We start from the raw sequence: 14,833 nt of genomic DNA, 5'->3' as shown, positions 1-14,833 counted from the left end.
GGGGGGAGCACATTATTCCCTCTGGTGTAACTCATCGTCTGCAGCAGCTGGAAAAATACTGATGTTAGTATGAGAGTCAGCATGTAAAGCTGACAACAGGAGGAATTTCCTAATTAATCATAGTCATATGTAAAGTGCTTAATGTGTGAAAAACACAGTGCTATTCCCACAATGGGAAATGCAGTAACCAGATGAGTGAGCAAATCTGTTTCTTTCTTTCATGTGAAGCTCTACAGATGTTCTCAAAAAGAAGAAAAGGGAGAGGAGGAGGGGAAAAAACTGCTGTGATGACTTGCAAGAAAACTACAATACTTAGCTGCAGACACTTTGAAATGCACAAAGACCACATAAAATAACAGTAATGTCTAGGGCCACAAGCACATTGCAGGGCCACAGAGGGCACCCAGGATAAGGTGTAGTGTAACATCAGTATGTGTGTTACTCAGAGCCAAAGAATACTCCTTAGTCCTATTTTTGCTAACGTATTTGTAACTTTAAGAACCATTTCTTGCTAGTATCAGTGAGAAGTACATCAGTGACGCAGCTGAATTAAGTAAATGGACAAATCTTTGTCCTGAGGTGCATCTGTACTTACATACTTACTAGGTAGTCTACTAACTGCCAGTAAAGCATAATTAGTATTTAATGTGATGTTGAAAATAGTGCCCTGTCCTCACTTGGAAGCTGGTTCAAGTGAGGAAAATAGCAAGAAGTTTATGAAGACAGTAATGTCCAAAGAAAGGACTATTTCAATATGTTTTCAAGAATTCAACTTTAAGCTCGGTCTGAGCGGAAGATTTTGTCCTCACCTAAGGTGTTAATTTCACTGGATTTTATGAAGAATATTTTTAAATCTTGAGGACCAATGTGGGCAGGAAAATGTGTAGGCTTTTTTTGTCTGTTCTCTTTTTCTCTCTTCTCTGCAATCCAGTTGTAGATATTAACACTGAGTAGTGAATAGTTAACATTTTAACTCTCTTACTGCGGATGTTATCATGCTGAACTAAAAGGTGCAGCTTTCTTATGAATGCTCTTGGTATCTAAGATAATATCTTTCTGGTACATATTGTGTCTTTTATTTGAAAGAAAATAAGAGTTTTAGTCTCAAACAAACTAGGTAATCTTAATGCCCCTTCAGAAACTGTGTTTAATCTTTTTGGATAATATATCAGGATCTACCAGGGCCATGGCTTTATGTTTGAAAATGCAAATCAAAAGCTGTCCTTTATTATTTGCACCTTCAATAGCTCTCCTGATGATCAGGAATGAAAAGAAGTATAGTTATTTACTTGCCACAGATTAAAGATTTTTTATATTTTTAACTATTTTAGATAATTTTATGCTTTAATTCCTGTATATGTCCTTTGAACTGCTTTAGTGTTGATAGAGAATTCCCCTTGGAGAGAGGAAAACATTTATCTGCCTCTTCTTGTCTTCAGATGATAAAAATAGTATTCTGACATTGTAAAACAAGGAGAATATGACAATCTCATATTATTTGCTTAGTGCATCGATAATGTAGCCATCACAAGAAGGCAGCTGTTATATTACTTTACCTTCTTATGCAGAAAGAAAGTATAATATAGTGTCATTCTGAATCAATAGAGCAACACCTGACAATTTATTAGACATTTTTCATGGAAGGAATGAATACAGGAAAATCACTGATAAGAGGGAAAAACCTACTTCTAGCTCCTGTTTCTTTTACAGCATTTGTGCCCCTCTGTATGCAAACCTCAGTTGTGAAAGGATTGCACAGGTATACAGTGGTTGGCAAGACACAGCCTTTCCTTTAACAGTGTTTTGGTGAAGCTATGACAAAGTTTTTCACTTTGATGGCTCTGAACTTCATATGTTCTTCCTAATAAACAGAGCTTACAAGAGCTGTTTAGTTCTATGTAACACATTATCTGTGTTTATTTGGTGCAGAAAGCTTTCTCTGTGATGGTGTTTCAAATACAAATGTAAGCTTGACAGATTTTTAGTTGCTCTGCCATTTTCATTAATCGAAGCATGTTCAGTGTATTAGTCACCAGTTTTACTTCTAAACCACTGATAAAAGTTATGCTGAGTCTGAAACAGGCTTCATAGTTTTGCTCTATGTTTTGTCCTGTTAAAAGCATTGGAAGAGGCATTATCTTTTGAAATACTCCAAAAGACTGTTGTCCTCTTGAGGCTTCATCTTTTCATGGTTCTTTTTTCCTAATCCTTGGGAATACCATCTCTAAGTAAGTGACTTGTGGCACTTTTTTTCATATTTTCTCATATTGAAAGGACAGCAATAGTTATATTTTGTGCAAAGTGTTTTGGGATTGGAATGTATCTATTTGCTTTTGAACAAAGTACAGTGAATTTAAGAGAGGTTTTTTTTCTAAGGGAGACTTGTAGTTTAATGGAAGACACCAGCAAAATTGGTTTTCATTGGCAAGTCTGGCAGTCTGAATGAAAACTATTTGACAGTAAGCCAGAGTTATTTTTCTAGATTTCACACCTGAGAAAATTTTTCTGAAACAAATTACAGTAGAATTTTAGAAAGATGCATGCTCAAAATACTTGACTCTTGACTTCCTTGTGCCATTCTCAGTGTAACAGAATGAAGTATTTTAAGCACATTAGGCAAGTGCTAATGAGCACGCAGAGAACCTAAATACATTCAGATTCCTGCATTTAAAAGATGGGGAATTGCATAGAGGAAACTGAGGGCAAACCCACAAGCACTAAAATAAGTTTGTGGCTCCAAAGTCTGATTTACCCAGAGATGAAAACAGAGCCCATTTTACCTGAGAGAGGGATATCCCACATGTCATTCAGGAACAAGCCAACTGAAGAGTAACATGTATCTTTTTCAACCATCCTGAAACCTTATGAGAAATCTAACCCTTAATATCTGTGGATAATTCAATTTGAGTCCTATGTGGGATCATACACATACTAAATTGACTATTCTCTTATAAAATCAGGGTTAGGCTGGTAATGTTGTAGTTTCTTTTATGGGCCTGCTGCAGCCTGCTCCAGCTTGGTTGGAAGATGACTTCTGGTGAGTAATTTAGGTGTTTGAAATTATGAGCTTCGTGATTTTCTGCCCAGGTTCCAGCTGCTCTACTGCAGTATGCAGATGCCCTGTAATTCCTATGTGATGGATGCAATCCTATGCTGGGTAGCTGAGCTGGCATTAGGTGCCTTTATGACCAAATGGGGCCTCAGATGTCACACTGAGTTGAAAAGCTTACATAAATACTCTGTACTGCTTTATGCAGCATTGTGCATATTTGTTGTGCATGTATTTAGCTGAATAAGGCAAAACATGTTTTGAAGACCCTGCAATATTTATACCTATACTTACCTTTATCGACTGTTGACCAACTGGACTATTTAAAGGAATAAAGTCAATAATATTACAGTTTTTTTTTTTTTTTTTTTTTTTTTTTTTTTTTTGTTTTTTTTTTTTTTTTTTTTTTTTGATTTGGTTTGGTTTGGCCTCAATGGTACAGGGAAAAAAATATTCAAAAACGACTGAAATTTTTGAGAAGATTCTAGAGTCTGATTTCAAATCTTCTAGATTTGGGTCTAAATCTTCTAGATTTAGATCTCATCCCTGTGTCCTATTGGGGCATGATGCCTCTGGGAGAAAGGAATGAGTGTTTGAGATGGAATATCTCTAAAGGTGAATTTTTTCTACTCATGGGTTTCAAATTTTGGATTTAGTTTCTACACTTACAAAATGGAGATGATGCTATCCAAGCAGTATTGCTTAGAAGACTGATTACATGATATGAGGAATTTAAAAATTACTAAAAATTATAGATATTACTATTACTAGTTAAGCTAGAATTTATGATACTTAATTTGCTTTACAGTTAGTATTTAAACAGAAACATTCTCATTCTGAGAATTTGGCTAATAAAAATAATTGCTTTACTGAAAATAGTTAAGCTACAGTAACATGTGGAGAAAATGCGCTAAACAAATATTCAGATAAATGTATTTTGAATGTTGTTAGATACAGTCCAGCAGTGTGAACTTGTGTTGCCTGCAAAAAGATAGTTTATGTAGTTAGTGCACGTGCAAGTTGAAAATTCATTTACTGATAATTCTTACAATCTCATCAAGGTTGGGCATGCTCTTCTGAGTATCTTCAATTAACAAAACTGACCTTTTCAGATTCTGAAACTGGGAATTAATTACACTCAGTTTTTGAGAATTCCTTCTTTGTTATTGGCAGCTGGGTGGGAGGGAATGTGTGATTACTCAAGTGAAAATCAATCTGACTATTAATTGTCAGATTGAAGAAGTAATATGCAGTTTTAAAATAAAGAATATTATATAAAATGCAGAAGTTTTTTCTAAACTGTAATAGTCCCGGTTAGCAGTGAAATTTTGTTAAACTCAGTTGGTCCAGGATGTAATGTTTGTGGTTTCTATGGCAAAATATGATTAATAACAAAGTTAGAACAGATTAGCAGCATAGGATTTAAATGTTTGAGGAGCCTTTATTTGATCCTATAACTAAGCCAAAAATTAGTATTTTCTTGTTGGAAATGGATTTTTTTCTATTTTCTTGTTGGAAATAATAATACTGCTAGGTATATTGCTGTTGTGTCTTGTTGGCTTTATGAATGTATGGTATTCACAAAGGTTTTATTATCATAATGAGCTGAACTCTCTGACTGAGCTGAGCTGCAGCTCTCCTAACTTTTTGTGCTCCAGATCACTGCATACTTTGAACTGGCAGACAGAATAGTCTTAGTTGGAAGGGACCCACAAGGATCATTGAGTCCAGTTGCAGTCAAATGTTAATTTAGCTGCTTTAATGAGAAACTGCCATGCTACAGACTCACCATGTCAGTTATTGGGAATAGACCTGACAGTGGTAGGTTGGTAGGTTACATTGGATAGAAGGCTGATTGAACATAAAGCTAACCCTGCAAAAACCCTGTGGATTGAGTTGGAAAAGTGTGTGGAGAGAGCTCACTCTGCTGTAATATAGCCATTAGATCTCATCTGAGGAGAGGGCAGGAACTTATGAACACAGAGAAAGAGAGTGCGAGACTATCCTGTGATTCTATTGAGTGGCAGCCAAATGCTGCCCTTGTGCTGTCTTGGCTGTAATTTCAAAGTGATTAATAAGACTCTGCGGTTGCATTAAGCCCTTGTCCATGTGTAACACAGTATGTCATAAAATATCAGATGTTCCCAGACTCTGGGGGTTGCTGCCTAAATGGTTTTGCAATTATGAAATGGAAGAAGTCTAGCAGGGCCTGAAGGACTTTGGCCATGTTAAATGTTGTTGCTGACTTCAAGGTTCTGCATTATTTTTCCTTCAAGAAAAACACTACTTCTAATAAATATGTTTTACCTGATGCCATGATGGGCTATTAACAATAAGAGTGTGCATGAAAGAGAAGTAGGAGAAATATTCTGTGGGATGACCTAGAAAACCTCTGTACAAATAATTACTGCAACAGGAGTTGTGGTATAGAAAATGTATCAACTGTTCTGATTTTCTAAGTACAGCATGCTCTGAAGTAAACTCCTCAGCAGGTCAGATGTTCACATCCTTGAGATGTTTAGAAAACTAATGACTGAAAAATCAAGCATGCACTTGCTGTACATAAAGATGTGATCAAAACCATGTGAAGGCACACGTATATGTTTTTTAATGTAGATCACAAAGCACCAGCCCAACTTTACTCAGCCTGGAGATTATCCCCAGGGCATTTCAGATGTGGAACTGGAATCTGCAACACAAGTCATGCTGCTTTCCACTCTGTGGATTTGTTTCCGGCACAGATACAGTGATGATAGCTGCCTCTTTCTGAAGGAGAGAAGATTCTCTGTATGAAAATAACTGTGGAGTACTTGCATCTCATTTAGGTGGAGAATGATTCAACTTCCCTCTATCAGCTAAACCCTTGGTGAAATTTCACTTGGAAAGGATGGGGAGAAATGCTATGGCACGTTGAACAGATGTCATCAGAAAAGTTGTTGCAGAAAAGACAAACTGCAGGGAAGTAGAACAGCAAAGTGGATGCTCATGCTTCATGAGCATTTGCCAGAGAAAAAGACAAGATACACTCTTTCCCTTGGACTGATGACAGTTTCAAAGCTGCAGTCATATTCACTCAGGAATTACATAAGAATGAAGTACAGAAAGACATTTTTTCTTTCCTGTATGTGTGGAAAATTACTGCTGTTATATCTGTGTGTGTCACAAATGTTTATGCAAAAATAAATGATGGCCAGAAGTCATGTGATAAGTAAGACCCATCCATATTGTAATATAATTTTGTGCCAGATTATGCTCCTGGCAAGAACCACCAAATATATTACAAAGGAAAGTGGTCAATTTGGCATATTTTTGGAATCTGTGGTTCAGTTATAAATCCCCCCAGGAAAAAAGCTTTAGCTGAGCACTAGTAGTTTAACTGCCCAGGATGGTCACTGGGCTTTCCACAGTGTGAATTTGTATTTCTGGTCATACACTATGAAATTTAGATAAGCATTACCACTTTGACAGATGTGTGCAGATCTATAGACACAAACCATACAAAATTATGTCAGTTGCTGTTCAAATCCCTTTCTTCTATGTCAACCATGCAGACTCTGCACACAGTTTTGTTATTAAATGTTTGAGCTTCTTTGAGTCTAATTCCTCCTCATGGTCAATATTTATAAGAGTCACTCCGCATTATCATTATGAATACTTAGGTGTAAAGGAAACTGGAGAATTAAACATGTTTAGTACTCTCTTTGATAGCAGATATCATCACCCTCTAGAGACTTGCAGCATAAAACTTTAACATCACTGCCTGTATCAAAATGTGTTTAAATTTTTGTTATTTAACTAAATATTTTTTTATAAATTATTCTTATAGCTTTTTAAATTATGTAAAGAGTTACACATCCATTTTCAGAACAAGAGCAACTTGCTGATTGAACAGGGATCTTAAAATATAAAACCTTAGATTCTTGACAAATTGTCTTCAGTGATATGAAATTTGAGTGGAACAGAAAAGAAGGGTGAGGAAACATCCCATTGCTTCAACAGGAAACATTTACACAGACAATTTCTGAATGAATATTCTGATTTTATTTCTTTAGTGATTTCCTGTAAAATTCAAAGGGTTTTTTGGCATGCCAAGTTTAACATCCTTCTTGAACAGGAACACATGTTTTTTGGTCATTCTCCAAGGCCTCAATAGTACAGGGAAAAAAAAATCAAAGAGGACTGAAATTTTTGAGAAGATTTTAGAGTCTGATTTCAAAGTGTTGATCAGTCTGTCTGAACTTACAGAGGCTCAGATATCATCCTGGTCAGCATGAAAGTGATGGTCACTGTGTTTACACATATTTTCAATGCCTAAGAATTAAAACCTCTTAGGAAACCTTTAAAATATTATTAAACATTATTCCATCAGACAGTGTCAAATTTCACTTTTGTCTTACACAGATAAAATTGCCTGTATGAACATAGAGTGAGTGGAAACATATTGTCTGTTTTAAGTACCGTGAAGGAGCATTTGCTGTAATTCATAAGTATACAGGGAACTGGTATCTCTTGGCAGTATATTAATGTATACTGACAGTTTGCTTTCTGTTGAAAAATGAATGGGCTACAATTTTAGCGCTTAAGCCTGTTCAAGACCTTTGCAAGCATTTGAAGACAGTACTACTTTTTCTTTGAAAATAGACTTTGTGGTTCTTTTATTTAACATTTTAAAAAAATTCTATTTACTTTTCATTCACTTCAGCTCTGCAATATGAATGACAAAAGCAGCTCACTGAGTGGAAATTTGTTAGGAAACCATCCCAATCACTTTAACAGCTTTGAGTCCAGAGAACAATACACATATTTTATCCATCCCTGGTCTCATGCACATTGGACTTAACTTTGATGTAATTTTGCTTCTTCTCAGAGCTGAAACATGAGATCTATGTTTGGAGGCTGACAGCTCAGCGCATCAACCCAGCCAGCAGAGAGGAGACTGCTGTGAAATGTCTCTTGATGCAGAAGGTGCTGACTCTGGAGATGCTCCTGAGGAAGAAACTGAGGACGTTTCACAGGTAAGCAAAGACCAGCGTGTCCCACCTCCCTGTTCAGGGATCCTCACTGGGGCAGGACCTGCATTCCTAGCTCTGTCTTGATGAGATGGATTTTGGGGCAGATTGGAAAAGCTATTCTCAGCCTCAGTAAAACACAAAGAATTTTAGGACAAAGCTGATGTGTTAGGCCTGGAAAAAATATTTTTCAATATGACCCAAAATTAAAGGCCTAGAAATTTCAGGCAGCTTTTGGTTTAGAAAGATCACAAATATATCACTATGTTTTCCTTACAGTTGTGGCTTCAGTACAGTAAAATGCTGGAGTTTCTTTTTTTTTACTGAAAAATTCGAAATCTCTTCAGTGAATGGGTGAGCTTGAAAAAAATTTCACCAGCAAATTGCTGTGATTTACAATTATTTCATAATCAAAATTTTAGTGTGAATCTGAGTGCAGATATATTTTTATGTATAGAAAAGAAATTTACATGAACTACGACTAAAAGAATAATGACCTTGTTTTGTTTAGATTCTAGTAAAACCAGATGTTATGCCATGGAATTTGATGACTGAGAATAGCAGTGATAAATATTTTGAATGTTAATTGACTAAAGTGAAATTGGACTAATGAATTTTAATTAATAACCTTGTTAAATAATTTGAGCAAGATCATATAAATATGATTTTTTGAACTATTCCATTAATAAGATTGTTTACATAATTATTGTTGATATTGTGTATTTTGAATTGAGTCACAGTATTAATACTTCAAGACAAATAAGGCTGTTACAATTGCCTCATTTTCAAAAGATTTTAAAATTATCAGACTTCATGATATTCTAAAGAGGACCCTTCTGACTTGCAAATAAAAACTGTATATTTAATCTTGAAAATAAGGATTCCTCCAGCACAGCACGTTTACTACAATGTAAAATTCATTTGCATTAGCAACAGAGCTCCTGAACTGCAAAGCCCAAGGCTTTTTGCTGGAGGCCTGACTGTGCTGATAACACAGTGAAGTTATTTGGATCTTAAAAACTTCATTATAAAATGCAAATGTGGAACATATGTGTTCTGACTTGATGATGTTAGCACATGACCCTTGTTTTATCGCAGCAGGACACACACATCAGTTCCTGAAACTATTAAGGGAACTACGTATTGCAGATAGCCAGATCCTATACTGAGATCTGCACCCTGGAGTCCAGTTCCTTCCAGGCTTGTGGCTTTCCTCATGAACAGAAGGGTTTGTGTATTAGTAGAGCTTGTTACAAAAGTAGAGTCTTAGGTGAATGCTCACGGGAATTTTGCTGCTGGATGTAAGAAGGCCAAAACTCCTTTGTAGTATGAGTTACTCCACACAGGGAAAGAGGTGATCTATATATGATTAAAGGGATTTATTTCAACACTCTTGGCAGAGCTCTGATTTCACTCTGGAAAAAAGTAGGTGTCATTTTCTTTCAGACAAATTTCACAAGAAGATAAAAACTGGGAAACAAATATCCAAGAACTTCAGAAAAAAGTAAGTAGATGTTAATTTCTTTCAGTGTTCGTGTAAATATATAGAGATACAGAGATATCTCTTATAGCCTTTATATAGAGATAGTGCTTTAAATATGGAAATTGATGGAAATTGAATAACTCTCCTGATGGCAAAAAGTTAGCAGCCAGAGTGGTTGGCTTCTTGGTCAGACAAGGTTACTGAACCACATGGTGAGATTTTGTTAGGTTTTTTTCCTCCCTTTTGTTCCTTTGTTTCCTTCGAAAACTGTAAGTTAAAGAATCAATTAATGATTCAGCAGTGTTTTCTTAAACTTTTAATCCATAGCTAGAAAGGCTCAGGAGATGTCAATAAATTGTTTGTAGCCATGATGAATGATAATAGAGTACACTCCTCTTAATGTATCCAATGCTGACGCTAATTTAATGCATTTTGGTGACACTACTGCTTTTATTATTCAAGTAGGGATAAACCACTTGATAAATCCTGTTCTCTTAGCTGTGCACACACTAGCACTGCTTAAGTCTTTATGCTGAAACTGAGAAGACGGAAACTCCGTAGAGGGATTAAAGTTTCTAAATTTAATTATCAAAGTGTCACAATCTCTCTACCTCACTGGCATCACTAATGAATCAGGCCTGTGTCTGAGACCTCAAGTCCTTAATTGGACTCCTTGGGGTGCAAGTCCTTGACGGGGAAAACACTCTCCTAGGTGTCACATCAAACCAGAGCAAACCCAACAGATTTTCTTTCCACCCCTTTTGAGGCATTGTATGAGAGACAAACTTTTTAAAGAACAGAGACCTACTTGTATTTTAGTAGAGCTTTAAACTATGTGAAATGAGGGACAAACTTGGTCTGGGAGGAAGTGATTCCCTGGAGTGGTAGTGAAAGCAGGGACACAACAGAAAGCACTGGGTCTGAGGGCACAAGGAAATTGGCACAGTGAAGCAAGAGCTGGGCACAGAGGTGTACAAACTCTGTAGAGAGGAAGAGCTTGGCATTTACATGAGAGTTGTACAGGAGGTGTGAAAGATTTCACCTCTAGAATAGTTAATAGGTTTTCAAAGCACAACTGGAAAAAGAAAGGCGATTTTATCCCAGATCACAAAACCACACAGTGCTCAGAATGTCCTCTGTGGTAGGAGTTGCATTTCAACCCTACTTCACCCTCTGGAATGAAGTTGTGGAGGGGGCAGATGAGTACAGCCAAATATATGCTGCAGATGCTGGATACTTGTATTTCTTAAAGCCCATTGGACCACATACTCATGTTTTTTTATAGGTATGCATAAGATGCACACCTATAAAAACTACTCAGCTAGTTCTGTCTTTTATGCTGAAGAGGAATATACAATACAGGAACAGCAATTTGTGCTTCACACATGCTTTTCTGAACTCTATGCATAATACACAGCTTCTTCTTTAATGCAATTACTAATTTTATTTTCCTGTCTGTCTCCAGCACAGAATAACAGACAAAATTCTTCTCATCAAGTGTCTGACAGTGCTGGGATGTGTTATTCTTACGTTTTTCCTCAACTCATTTGTTCCAGGCATCTACCTAGATCTTGGTAAGTTTCGTAGTTTTGTTCTAAGTAAAATAAGCAACTGCCCTGAAAAAAGCCAGTTGTATCCTTCTGCATCTCTATCTTTTCAGAAAGCCATTTTTCATATGTCCCTGTCCTCACAATTCTACCAAGTTAAGCAGCAATTTCTCTGGGAAGAGAAAAGCAGGTTTTAAAAATTCAGTCACGTCCCGGTTACCCCAGGAGGAATAACAGAGAGTGCTCATGACTTCATTTTCTGGACTTTCCAATACTAATGAGCTGGCTAAACATTACAGAATGAGCAAATTTGACCTTGGCATCATTTGAACTGTGTGAATGACCAAGATGCATCAGGGAGATCAGAAAATAATCACTCCATGGGAGAACAAAGAAGCAGTTTGGCATTATTTCTTAAGTATAGAAAGCTCTTTGTATAATTTACAGTCTCCCTCACTTTATCACCATAATAATTCATTTCCAAAAATAAAAACTGGAGGACACTGTATATGGGTGAAATTAAAGTAGCTTTGTGCATACTATCTATATATAGATCTATATGTGGAGGTTTTTATACAGATAGTTGGATATCTCTACTAGAAAAAACTCCACATATCCTGAAATCAGAACCAAATCAAATCTCACATTTAACTGAAGGACAGTCATAAAACCTACCTGTGCATTGACCAATAAAAAATGTAAAAAATGAAAATATTGGTTTTGGCTACTGAGCTCTTCAAGATTATGGAATTTCAGATACATTTTTTTTCATGCAATCGGAATTTACACACTATGTACTTCTATCTCAGTGCTTGAAAAATGGAGCAGTCTTAAAGAGGAATAGCTCATAATGAGTAACTCAATAATCATATACACACATATTACATTGACATTTATTTTTGCTGTGGAAAATATAAGCCAGTTATAGCTCTACAGTGGTGATTGGGTTTTAAGCAAGACCTTCCATATCTGCTGCTGACAGACTATTTGCCATGCAAATGGGCAGTTTCAGCCCATAAAGATTACTGTCTGTTAAGAAGTTAAAAGGTAAACTGATATAGTATAACAGCAAAAGTGCTACATTAATAAGGTCTGGGAAAATGCAGAAACTGAAAATATTTGAATGCATTTGAAATCACAGTGGCTGAGAACATAAGAAAAGCCTTCACACTGGCAATTTAAGAAATCAATTTACACCCTTACTTTTATGTCTCATATAAGTGGCACTGAACCATGTAGAATTTCTTGAATTAAGCCAAACATCTCTAAATGCTTTTGAAAAGCCAGGCAGTCATTAAAGACTAAACAGCACTGGTCATGTATGCTCCTGGCAAGATAGTTTTTCAAAACTTCGAAGGAGCTGGAGTCAATGCTAGAAGAAGAAACATAGTAACTATTGATTTTTTTTTTTTGTCCTGTTTTATACCAGTAAAATGAATGAAAACAAATGAAACGTTTGGCAGTGTTGGTTTCTGTTATTCAGTAGCTGAATAACAACTTTGAAAATAAATAAGGGCTGCATGTGTTCTGTATAATTTCTCCCCCTTCTGCATTCATGAAAACCTGTCAGATTAATGAATGAATGTTACTAAAGCATACACATAATTTCTACTGAAAAGTAATTGAACCTGTAAACTTCTACCGATAAGTTTACAGGTTCCATAATTTACAAGTTCTCATTTTTGTTTCTTGAATTTCACTATCTTGATGATAGCTTATTTATCATTATTTATCATTACTGAAGTAGCGCAGCTGTGAGGCTCTACGGATTTTCATCTTCCAAAGCATGGAAATGTGTTTCCTAATATACACTAAATCTTGTACTCTGTTGGCTTGGGTAAAGTTGTTCTTTCTTTATTTTTTCCTCATAAAAATGAAAGTAAATTGCAGTTCAGTGTTTAATTTTCTACCAGAGTAATGGTTTATACAGAGACTGAAGTGTTAGAAATCTAATAACTTTAAATTACGTTTGGTAGAGAGAAAGATTTTAAAATTCTTTATCAGTCCCAAGCATTGATACAATTTTTTCATTATGAACTTGGAATCATTAATATAATTTGAAGGTACTGACATTTTAATTTAAGTAATAAAATTTGCATACTTAGCTGCCTTTTGAAATGCAGAACTCTTCCCTATTCAGTTTTCTTGTGCCTGTTCATTAATTTATTTAGTGTAATTCTATGAAATATCTATGTTAATAAAACATTAGTACTGAGACTTAAAAAACCCCAGATACTTAAAAACTGTAAGACTCCTAGAGTACTTTCATTTGGCCCCATGAGATTTTATTTTATTTTATTGATAAAGCATTGATAAAACATTTGAGAAAAGATGACAAAGGATGAAATTAAAGCCACTTTGAGGATTGTATCTGGCTACTATTCTGACTTTATCTTTTAGGTGGGCATGTCTAGAGCTTTGAACTGTATTAATATGTCCAAAAAGATTTAAAAGTAATATAAAGTAAGATTTTGAAATTTTAAGCTGGATTTTTTGAAGGGAGCATTCAAAGTGACTGGGTCAGAAAAACCACCAAAATCAATTTATAGCTTAATTCCTTCTTCTGTGGGGAATATGCTCTGTCTTCAATTTGGTTTTAGTCAGTTCAGTGAGTTGCTGAGCTACTGTGAACTTTGTGCAGTTCCTTCTATAATCTGTGAAGAGGGACCCATTATCTCTCTGGCCCTACTTTTGCCTGCCTCTCTGTGCTTTCTGCATGCAATGCAGGCAGCTTGCTCTTGCAGACCCCCTCACTCTTGCTCCTTTTCACCTCTGGACACCTCTTTCCCAGGGTCAGGCTCACTATTTTGTGACACAGTAGAATGTCTTCTTCTCCTTTAAAACGTTGCGACAAACTCTGTTGCTCTCACATTCAAGGAACAAGATGAAAACTCAAGAGTAAGGAGATGAGATAGTTCCTGTTTCGGAGAGGAGATCCTGCCTTAATTTTGGCTGCAGACTGCTGTGATGGAATGCCAGGAGAAATACAATTGTGTTTTTGTCTTATTTTTGTATTAATTCCTCCCTTATTGCCACCATTGTTTCTGTTAAAGACATGACTTTTCACTATAGGTGAACTTAACGTGTTACCATCCATGTCTTTTCTCATATTCCTTTGATGAATTTTTTAAGCAAGGGGGCAGGGAGAGATTTTTTTGATTCACGGAATTCTTCCATTTGCTCACTTGAGGGAGCTGTCCTGGATTTTTTTTTTTACTTTAGTTTTTAACAGAGGGGTCATGTCTTAATGCTACTGTCTGAGGCCATTCTGGTGTTTTTGGTGCCATGGGCATCTGTGATCCTTCAGACAATATGGATTCTTCAATGTTTAAGCTAATTACTTTCATCTGCCTCCAGAATAATCTCTGGGGGTATCATGAATCAGTGGAGGAGGTCAACAGCTGTGATTCAGTCTGGTTTCATCTTTGGTATGTTTAACTGAAGCAGTGTTAGCGAACTCCCCAAATTTAGGAACTCATAACTAACTTTAGGAACTTTCAAATAACTAACATGATCACTATGACCTTTCTGGGTAGTAGGACAAGTTGTATATTCAGTATTCTATGTCACTCCTGTCAGGCAAACATCCTAGATCTAAATTTCCCTCATCATTCTTACACTAAAGCTAAAATTCCTCAATATTTGCAAACCAATTTCTCTCGTCTTCTATATTGATGTGGTTTAATTTCTGACTGTAGACTTTTTCTGAAAATTCTGCTACAGCTACTTTTGAGGGTCTGAAGAC

At 36.1% G+C, this 14,833-nt stretch overlaps 1 protein-coding gene across 1 annotated transcript in view; it reads left to right on the top strand.

Moving 5' to 3' along the window:
- Positions 1 to 14,833, top strand: part of OCA2 (OCA2 melanosomal transmembrane protein) — a gene marked incomplete at its 5' end in the record, with an annotated part of 159,107 nt that overhangs the window by 68,940 nt on the left and 75,334 nt on the right. Inside the window, 3 exons of the mRNA XM_083855828.1 lie at positions 7,917 to 8,064; positions 9,505 to 9,562; positions 11,007 to 11,115. Of these exons, the coding sequence (XP_083711954.1) occupies positions 7,917 to 8,064; positions 9,505 to 9,562; positions 11,007 to 11,115 (315 nt within the window). The remainder of the gene's footprint in view (positions 1 to 7,916; positions 8,065 to 9,504; positions 9,563 to 11,006; positions 11,116 to 14,833) is intronic.

This window comes from Zosterops lateralis (genome assembly GCF_965231275.1).
Source record: "Zosterops lateralis genome assembly, chromosome: 2".
Classification (NCBI taxonomy): Eukaryota; Metazoa; Chordata; class Aves; order Passeriformes; family Zosteropidae; genus Zosterops; species Zosterops lateralis.
This window is presented reverse-complemented; position numbering and strand designations above follow the sequence as displayed.